The sequence below is a fragment of the Hyla sarda genome, chromosome 8, assembly GCF_029499605.1.
Source record: "Hyla sarda isolate aHylSar1 chromosome 8, aHylSar1.hap1, whole genome shotgun sequence".
In the NCBI taxonomy this organism is placed as follows: domain Eukaryota; kingdom Metazoa; phylum Chordata; class Amphibia; order Anura; family Hylidae; genus Hyla; species Hyla sarda.
In genome coordinates, this window is record NC_079196.1 from 14,598,791 (window position 1) to 14,609,014 (window position 10,224).

The 10,224-nt window shown below is 47.3% G+C and overlaps 1 protein-coding gene across 1 annotated transcript in view; it reads left to right on the top strand.

The window, feature by feature from the left end:
- CCDC93 (coiled-coil domain containing 93) overlaps nucleotides 1-6,551 on the top strand; it is a 34,923-nt gene extending 28,372 nt beyond the window's left edge. Inside the window, exons 14-23 of the mRNA XM_056533618.1 lie at nucleotides 460-533; nucleotides 3,509-3,590; nucleotides 3,692-3,763; nucleotides 3,847-3,918; nucleotides 4,151-4,259; nucleotides 5,490-5,572; nucleotides 5,792-5,829; nucleotides 5,911-5,995; nucleotides 6,165-6,278; nucleotides 6,386-6,551. Of these exons, the coding sequence (XP_056389593.1) occupies nucleotides 460-533; nucleotides 3,509-3,590; nucleotides 3,692-3,763; nucleotides 3,847-3,918; nucleotides 4,151-4,259; nucleotides 5,490-5,572; nucleotides 5,792-5,829; nucleotides 5,911-5,995; nucleotides 6,165-6,278; nucleotides 6,386-6,439 (783 nt within the window). The 3' untranslated portion in view covers nucleotides 6,440-6,551. The remainder of the gene's footprint in view (nucleotides 1-459; nucleotides 534-3,508; nucleotides 3,591-3,691; nucleotides 3,764-3,846; nucleotides 3,919-4,150; nucleotides 4,260-5,489; nucleotides 5,573-5,791; nucleotides 5,830-5,910; nucleotides 5,996-6,164; nucleotides 6,279-6,385) is intronic.
- The last annotated feature ends 3,673 nt before the right edge of the window (nucleotides 6,552-10,224 follow it).

Consider the following 10,224-nt stretch of genomic DNA (forward strand, 5'->3'; position numbering starts at 1 on the left):
TGCTACCTCTCCTCTGTTATCTGCCGCAGCCCCGCTCCCTTTGCCTGCTGCTGCCACTGCCCCTCCCCTGTGCCTACTGCTGCCCTGACCCAATTGCCTGCTGCTGCCCCTTTCTTGTGCCTGCTGCCCCTGTCCCATTGCCTGCTGCTACCCTACTAATTTCCTGTCGCTGCCCTGCCCCACCTCCTTTGCCTGCTGCTCCCCCGCTCCCTGTGCCTGCTGCTGCCCCGACCCCTGTGCCTGCTGCTGCCCCGACCCCTGTGCCTGCTGCTGCCCCGACCCCTGTGCCTGCTGCTGCCCCGACCCCGGTGCCTGCTGCTGCCCCGACCCCGGTGCCTGCCGCTGCCCCGACCCCGGTGCCTGCTGCTGCCCCGACCCCGGTGCCTGCTGCTGCCCCGACCCCGGTGCCTGCTGCTGCCCCGACCTTTCACCTACCTGCACTTGTGATTTACTCTGCAGGTTGCCAGTTACACTGAGAAGCTGGATGAGGAGATGGCGGCGCTGGAGAAGGTGGAGTCCACAGCAGATCCGGGGTGGGTGACGTTTCCTGTATGCGTTAACCCTATCTTATCTGACACATAGAGGGGCATTTACCGAATGTGAACTTGCTTTTTGTTCACTTTAGACCAAAACGTTTCGGGGAAAGTGGCAGCCGTGCTCCAAATTTATCAAATAGCCCACAGACGTTAATGAATGCCCACTGAACGGCTCTGATTACCGCATTTTTCGCCATATAAGACGCCCCCAAGAGGAAAATCTAGAAAAAAAAGATTCTGAACCAAATACAATGTAAAGTATAGGACAGTGATCTTCAACCTGCGGACCTCCAGATGTTGCAAAACTACAACTCCCAGCATGCCCGGACAGCCAACGGCTGTCCGGGCATGCTGGGAGTTGTAGTTTTGCACATCTGGAGGTCCGCAGGTTGAAGACCACTGGTATAGGAGGTTATACTCATGTGTCCCCGCCGCTCCGGACCCGTCACCGCTGCCCTGGATGTCGCCCTCCAACGCTGTCGCCGTGTCCCCTGGGTGTCCCCGTCGCTCTGGAACGTCTCTGCTGCCCGGTATCCTCGCTCTCCTTTGCCGCCATCACGTCGCTACGCACGCCGCTCCTATTGGATGACGTGCGTGATGACGACGATGGAGAGCGCCGGCCATGCAGGGGATCCCGGCACGGAGCAGACACCGAGTCAGGTAAGGTCCCTCCCGGTGTCCTGTAAGCTGTTTGGGACGCCGTGATTTCACCGCGGCGGTCCCAAACAGCCCGACTGAACAGCCGGGTTAGTGTCACTTTCGCTTCAGACGCAGCGGTCAGCTTTGATCACCACGTCTGAAGGGTTAATACAGGGCATCACCGCGATCAGTGATGTCCTGTATTAGCCATGGGTCCTGGCCGTTGATGGCCGCAGGAACCGCCGCGATAGGACAGAGTTTTAATGTGTATTTGCCGTATAAGACGCACAAACTTCCCCCCCCCCCCCCAGTTTTGGGGAAGAAAAAGTGCGTCTTGTACAGCGAAAAATACGGTAAATGTTTCAGAGCAGTAGCGGCCGTGAGATGATTGTATTAAAAGTCGCACGGACCTTAATTGTCGCATGGACAGGGTTGGATTGCCCTGTGATTTCTTCTAAAATCCGGCCCAGTGCAGAAAAGTCGCACACGATAAATTAATGACCATTGCACAAAGTGATCTAAATCACATGACTTCATGGTCATAAAAATTAAACAGTGTAAATGAAATGTTGCAGGAAAAGTTGCACTGGACCAGCCTGCAAATTTTCCTGCGACAAATTTAGATGAAAAAAAAAAAGTCTAAATTGTTTGATGAATTCCCCTCATATTGTTGTGTGTTATTTTTGGGGAGGATATACTTATGTCCTATGGCCACTCTTGATCTGTGAAGCGTGCTCAGAAGCTGAGCGCGCTTCATATCTGCAGGGTCCCGGTTGCTATCAGCAACCGGGACCCGCGGCTAATACCTGACATAGCCGATCGGGCTGATGTCCGGTATTAACCCTTTAGACGCCGCGATCAAAGTTGATTGCGGCGTCTAAAACGGGAGAAATCCATATCTGCTAGCTCAGCTGAGCTGTTGGGGACCGCCGCAGTGAAATCGTGGCGTCCCGAACAGCTGAGAGGATAGCGGGAGGTGCCCTCCCTTCTTCCCGTCTGTCCGATCGGCGTTTGATTGCTCCAAGCCTGAAATCCAGGCTTGAGCAATCAAGCGCAGAAAACACTGATCAATGCATTCCTATGGCAGTGCATTGAACAGTGCCTGCAATCAGTCTATGCAGTATTATAGCCACTAGAGGGAGCTATAACACTGAATAAAAAAAGGAAAATAAAAGTTATTAAATGTTGTTTAACCTCTTCCCTAATAAAAATCTGAATCACCCCCTTTTCCCATTTAAAAAAAAAAAGTGTGTAAATAAAAACCAACATGTGGTATTGTCACGTGCGTAAATGTCCGAACCATAAAAATATATCATTAATTAAACCGCACGGTAAACTGTACGCGCAAAACAATTCCAAAGTCCAAAATAGCGTATTTTTGGTCACTTTTTATACCATAAAAAAAAAATGAATAAAAAGCGATCAAAACGAAAATGCTACCGATAAAAACTTCCGATTACGGCACAAAAAATGACCGCCCTGTTAGTGGGGAAAAAAAAGTTATAGGGGTCAGAAGATGAGAATTTTAAACATATACATTTTCCTGCATGTGGTTATAATTTTTTCCAGAAGTGCGACAAAATCACCTATATAAGTAGGGGATCATTATAACCGTATGGACCTACAGAATAAAGAGAAGGTGTCATTTTTACTGAATAATGTACTGCGTAGAAACGGAAGCCCCCAAAAGTTTAAAAATGGCGTTTTTTTTTTTTCTTCACTTTTGTCTCACAATGATTTTTTTTTTCCGTTTCGCCATAGATTTTTAGGTAAAATGACTGATGTCACTGCTAAGTAGAATTGGTGGCGCAAAAGAAAAAAAAAAACATCATATGGATTTTTAGGTGCAAAATTGAAAGGCTTATGATTTTTAAAATGTAAGGAGGAAAAAAACGGAAGTGCAAAAACTGAAAATCGCTTGGTCATAAAGGGGTTAAAACAAAAATGGCACCAATAAAAACGACAGATCACGGCTCAAAAAAAAAAAAAAAAATTAGCCCTCATACATCCCCGTAGGCCAGGTATATGCAGAGCATTGCATCAGTCAGTGACCCAGGAGTCTGCACAGTCACTGCTATTCGCATCTACACATAAACTAGAGTGCAATGCTCTGCACATACCCCCCATGTATAGCACTATACACACTGCTATACAGGGGGAGTATGTGCAGAGCATTGCACCCTAGTGTCTGTACATTCCTATGTTGGCAGGATTGGTAAAAAAAAGTTATCGGGAACGGGCGGGAGTGGGATTGAAAAACCAGTCCCGGCAGGGCTTTAGTTTGTGCCCCTTCTCGGTTCTGTCTTTGTAATCCATACCGCCTGTGTCTGCAGAGTCTTACAGAAGCTGCGATCGCTGGTCGCCATGAACGAGAGTCTGAAGTCTCAGGAGCAGCAGTTCCGGGCGCACTGCCGGGTGAGTCCTCTGCAGCCGGTGGGGTGTGATGACCCTATTATCTAAGGTCCTGTACCCTAAAATAACAATACTTACCCCACTGCCCACTGTGCTGCCCCCAGGAGGAGATGACCCGTCTGCAGCAGAACATCGAGACCTTAAAAGCTGAGATGGCGGAGAGCGGGGAGGAGAAGGTAACAGGCGATGCCGGGGGGTCGGTGATGTCTGGGAGCGGCTGCCGTTGGGTCGGGATCATGTAGGTGTCTTGTGTTCTCAGGAGAGATCGTCGTTGTTTGAACAGCAGCACAAAGCGGAACGCGAGAAACTGCAGAAGATCCGGCTCCTCCTGGTGAGTGATGACGGAAGATTGAGAGGGTATAGTGCAGGGTTTCCCAACCAGAGTGCCTCCAGCTGTTGCAAAACTACAACTTCCAGCATGCCCGGACAGCCTTCGGCTGTCCGGGCATGCTGGAAGTTGTAGTTTTGAGACAGCTGGAGGCACCCTGGTTGGAAAACACTGCTTTAGTAGTGTCCTTTTATATTAGAAGATATTGATTCCTTGTCCTGATTACTGTCCCCAGGCTCGAAGGAATCGGGAAATCGCCATTTTACAGCGCAAAATCGATGAGGTTCCCAGTCGAGCGGAGCTGACGCAGTATCAGAAGAGGTTCATCGAGCTCTACGGACAAGGTGTTTTTTATTATTACAGCTTAGGCCTCGTTCACATTGTCGCTATTCGGCCAGAAGGACGGGAGTTTAGAGGAGAAATAAAATAGCGCAAGCTCTATCTTTTTCTCCGCTAAAATCACGTAAAATTACCGGATCACCGACGGACCCTCATGGAAGTGAATGGGGGCTGTCGGGACAAATCGGCTCAAAAAAAAAAGCCAATCGGATCCTTAACGGGTCTGATGCAAACCCAGCCTTAGGGTATGTTCGCACTACGTAATTCCCGCCGAATTACGTGCTGTGAACATAAACATCAGTGTGAATCGGTTTCCGCGAGACGGAGTTTCAGTGGCGCAGAATTCCGCCACTGAAATTGTTCAGCGCAAAGAAAGAACTTGTTAATTCTTTGCACGGAAGTCGGCGAACGCTGCATAGTTGTCAATGGTGACGGCGCAGTGCCGCGTGGTCAAAGTATTGCAGCAGCGGCCGCCAGAATGGAATCTCCGCTCGCGAAATTCTGCGAGCGATGATTCCGTTCATAATCCATAGTGTGAACATGCCCTTACAAACAAAATGACTACTTCTTATTATAACCCTAGAGCATTGGGTTCCAATCAGTGTGCCTCCAGCTGTTGCAAACTACAACTCCCAGCATGCCGTTGGCTGTGCGGGCTTACTGGGAGTTGTAGTTTTGCAACAGCTGGAGGCACCCTGGTTGGGAAAAACTGCCCTAAAGGGCTAAGGGGGTTGAAGTTTTTTTGTTTTTGTTTTTTTCAAATTAAAACATTTTATTTATTTTTTTAACATAGAAAAATATTGACATATTAAGCAATTTTACATAAAGGGGGATTCAAATGAAACACTGAATAACAATCGGAACATCAAAAGCACAAATATGACATAATGAAAGGGAGTAGTAGTCCGATAGGTCAAACATGAACCCCCTTAGGGGATGGGAAGGAGAGGTTGAAGTTTTTCAATATGTCTCGGGAACCGCCCAGTTTAGAAGCAAATCCCCATAGCAAACCTCCTCTAAACCGGGTGGTTCCCGAGACACGTGTCATCAGAGAGCACTTAGACAGAAAAGAACAACCTTAATTTAGAAGCACATAAGTACTGAAAGGGTTAAGATTTTTTAATAGAAGTAATTTACAAATCTGGTTAACTTTCTGGAGCCAGTTGATATATTTAAAAAAAAAAAAAAAGTTTTTTCCTGGATAACCCCTTCAATCCCAAACTCTTGTGTTACAGTCTCAGCCACTCACAAGGAGACCAAACAGTTCTTCACCTTGTACAACACCTTGGATGATAAGAAGCTTTACCTGGAGAAGGAGGTAAGTGGTCCAGGGGAAGTTCATCATTTATTAAGAGGTATAGAGACTCCCCCCTTCCCATGCTTGGTTCAGCTCTGTCCCATCCCCCCTCCCTTTGCCTTTTTTCGGGGGCTTGGGCCTTTGTTTCTGTATGGGGTCCTATCATTTCTCCACTCACCAGCCGGGGAGGCGATTCTTGCTGCATTTGGCCGATTGTGACGTCTCCATCTTCTCTTTCAGGTGAATCTGCTGAATTCCATTCATGACAACTTCCAGCAGTGAGTAGGAGTTTGGACGGACTTGTGGGGGTCCCTGCCTATGGTACCATAATGCACTCATTTATTTTTTAACCCCCTCAGGGCGATGGCGTCAACCGGCACCCGTGAACAGTTCCTCAGGCAGATGGAGCAGATTGTGGACGGGATCAGACAGAACAGGAATAAGGTTTGAGCACAATGTTGGGGGGGTGTTCGGAGCGGTGCAGGGGGGGGGGGGGTGTTCGGAGCGGTGCAGGGGGGGGGGGGGTGTTCGGAGCGGTGCAGGGGGGGGGGGGGGTGTTCGGAGAGGTGCAGACCCCCCAGGCTGGAGGACTGACGGATCTTGTGTTTTCCAGATGGAGAAGAAGAAGCAGGAGAATAAGATGAGGCGCGATCAGCTGAACGACGAGTATCTGGAGATGCTGGAGAAGCAGAGATTGTACTTCAAGACCGTCAAGGAGTTTAAGGAGGTGAGAACTGCGGCGGCCGATTCCTCCACAGGTCACCTGACAGGATTTCCTTTATACGATCACGGACGTACCGCGCTTCTTATCACCGCTTCTCTCCCTGTTTTTAGGAATGTCGCAAAAATGAGGTGCTGCTGAGTAAACTGAAAGATCGCGCACCGTGAAGCCATCCAGCACGGTAACCTGAATCCGTGTTATGTCTACAAAGAGACGCGCGAATGAAAGACACCGATCTGGTCATGTGACCCTCCAATAAATTTATATCACATCCTCCTGTCCTGGCCTCCTGCATCTTATTCCCTGTCAGAGTGGTCACCTCTCTCCTGTAGACCAATCAGGCATCAAGTTACAGCAGGCAATACAAGTCTACAGCCGGGGGACAGGAAGTGACTGAACACAGCAGCACCACAAAGAGACATCTGTAAGAGACCTCACCCCCAGAGCTTTATAGACCATGCAGACCGCTCACGGCTGTTTTTTCATGTCTTCCTGGCTGTGTAGAAATACATAAAGTAGGCTATCCTCCTCTGTGTGCAGCGTATGGATGTTGGGTTGTAACCTGCATTTAGATAATGCTGTCATGCACATGTGTAATGGAGGCAGGGAGCCAGCTGGCTCCCCTGCCTCCTCCATAGTCCCTGTCTGGCCCACCCCTGTAATGAATATGCTAATGTCTTCGGGGGGGGGGGGAAGTGCGGGAAGTGCTCTGCTCTCTGAATAGAATACAGATGCCGCTGCCTTCAGGATGTAGGGAATATGGATGAGGCAGGGGAGCTTAGCTAGCCGCCCACCCCCCCCCCCCGCCTCCATTGTGCAGAGCTGTGCAATAGTAAGGCCCCTTACACACAGCTGTTGTGCCCCGTCAGAGAACGTCCGTCAGGCACTTTTTTTTTATGTGCTTTAACGTACATTCTTTTTGACTGGTCACAACGGGCCCCGACAGATCCCATTTACTATTATGGGGTCCGTTGGGATGTGCACTTCACTTTTGAGTTTGGGGGGAGGCAATATACCGGTTCATACCGAATACCGACATTTTTGTGCTGCACGATATGAATTTTCCCCATACCGCAATACCGGTTTGGCCCCTCCCCCTTGGGAATGAATTATCAGCGCAGCGCTGTCCCCACATTGGGGAACTAATCATATGTTACCCGCCAGATGTTTTAGATTTATTATAGTTCTGAAAGAACCATTTGGTTTGAGAACAAGAAAAAGGCGAGAGTAGTGGCCCTGTTCCCAGGAATGACTGCTCCCAGAGCCAACAAATCCTGAACACCCTGAAATAGCTGGTTGTTTAGAGACTCTGTGCTGAGATTTGTTGTGCGCAAGGATTGAGGTGGAGGGGAGACAAACTCTATTTTGAACCCGTTCTTGATGGAATTTAGAATGAACTGGTTTGTTGTTATATCCTTCCACTGATGGTAGAATAGAGTTACCCCTACAATACAGAGAGGTATTACATGTTCTGTACTCTTTACCTGTATTCCTGTAGTGTATACACTGACTGGTAGCGTCCCCTACAGTACAGGGAGGTATTACATGTTCTGTACTCTTTACCTGTATTCCTGTAGTGTATACACTGACTGGTAGCGTCCCCTACAGTACAGGGAGGTATTACATGTTCTGTACTCTTTACCTGTATTACTGAAGTGTATGCACTGACTGATGTCTGGTAGCGCCCCCTACAATACAGAGAGGTATTACATGTTCTGTACACTTTACCTGTATTACTGAAGTGTATGCACTGACTGATGTCTGGTAGCGCCCTCTACAATACAGAGAGGTATTACATGTTCTGTACACTTTACCTGTATTACTGAAGTGTATGCACTGACTGGTGTCTGGTAGCACCCCCTACAGTACAGGGAGATATTACATGTTCTGTACTCTTTACCTGTACCAGGGTTACCTGCTCCTTTGGACACCAGGGGAGGGCGGCGCCATTTGACTTTTTTTTTTTTAGGACACTGTGTGTACTGTACAGGACCCTGAAGAAGCTGCTGTCCTCTACATAGACCAGTGTTTCACAAGCAGGGTGCCCCCAGCTGTTGCAAAACTACAACTCCCAGCATGCCCGGACAGCCTTTGGCTTGGAAAACACTGAAATAGACAGTGATTACAGCTCCCAGCAGATCTTTATTACTTTTATATGGAAGGATTTGCTTTATCGCTATTAGTTATCTACTTATTTTTCTTTAATCCTCACTTTTTCCTATTTTTGGATGACATTTTGGTGCCTTCAGAACCAATTACCAGGTTTCCATAGAGTTATGGTCTCAACATACAATGGTTTCAACATACAATGGTCGTCCTGGAACCAATTAATATTGTAACTTGAGGGACCACTGTACTCCTTTTATCTATTTCTGAAGGGACGAAAATTCTTCTTTGGTTTTGAAGATTTCTCGTGAGGAAACTTCTTTTTGTGGTCTGCCGCTTTCTGTAGGATGTTATCTTAGGCTGGGTTCACACTACGTTTTTTGCCATACTGTTTTCAATCCGTTTTTCTAAAGAAAACTGTATGGCAAAAAAACGGATGGAACAGTATGGAAAAAAGTAAACCGTATGCGTTTTTAAACAGTCAATTAGAAGACCATACTGAAAATAAGACGCCCAGAGACCAACTTCTTTCCCTATGCTCACTACGTTTTTGCCATACGGTTTTCAATCCGTTTTTTCTAAAGAAAACCGTATGGCAAAAACGTAGTGTGAACCCAGCCTAAGACAGATCCGGACACCAGTTCACCTTCAAAAGGGAATAGAACAGAGTTTAGTTTTAGGGTACGTACCCACACGGCGTATTTGGTGCTGCGTATTTTCCTACCCATTGACTTCAACAGAGAAAATAAAATACGCAGCAGCAAATACGCCGTGTGGGAATGTACCCTTAGAGACAGAATCTCCCTGCCAATTGTTCAGCCAAAGGGCTCTCCTGGCAGAGTTGGATAAGGTCGTGGATTTTGCTGCCATTCTTACCGACTCAGCGGACACGTCCACTAGAAGAGCAGTAACCAGCGTCAGCATAGGGACAGAAGAAAGAAGTTGGTCTCTGGGCGTCTTATTCTCAATATGGTCTTCTCTTCTAATAGACCCAGCCATAGAAAAAAGGGATCTTGCAAACACTTGTAGCTGCAATATTGGGATTTAATAAAGCCGAATTTTTCCTAAGAATTCCTTCCATCTTCCTATCCAAAGGCTCCTTTAATTGTGAGTCCTCAAATGGGAGAGACGTTTTCTTGAACACTTTAGCCGCTTGAATATCTATCTTGGGAGCTTCACTCCATAATTCAGTATCCTCACTACCAAAAGGGAACCTTGCTTTAAATTCTTTAGATAACACGAGCTTACAGTAAATTCGATTCGTCACGAACTTCTCGGCTCGGCAGTTGATAACTTTTCCTGCATAAATGAGTTCAGCCTTCAGGTGCTCCGGTGGGCTGGAAAAGGTGGATACAGTCCTAGGAAAGAGTCTCCTAGAACTGTATCCACCTTTTCCAGACCACCGGAAAGCTGAACTAATTTATGCAGGAAAAGTCAGCAACCGCCGAGCCGAGAAGTTTGTGACGAATCGAATTTACTGTAAGTTCGCTCATCTCTAGTTCTTTCCATTCATCCATAATTAAGCTTTTTCAGGTTCTCATGAATAGAAAACGTCTTTTGTTTCCTAGGTTTTAACCCCGCAAACATTTCATCCTGCACTGAAAGGGTAACCTTAGGGTCTTCTATATTCATGGTACTTTTTACGGCACTTAGAAGAGTATCCGTATCTTCGGCCGAAAAATAGTATCTCTTATCCTCTAATTTTTTGGAGGAAGAAGGAATATCATTAGAGATGAGCAAACTTACTATAAATTCGATTCGTCACGAACTTCTCGGCTGTTGATTACTTATCCTGCATAAATTAGTTCAGCTTTCCGGTGCTCCCGTGGGCTGGAAAAGGTGGATA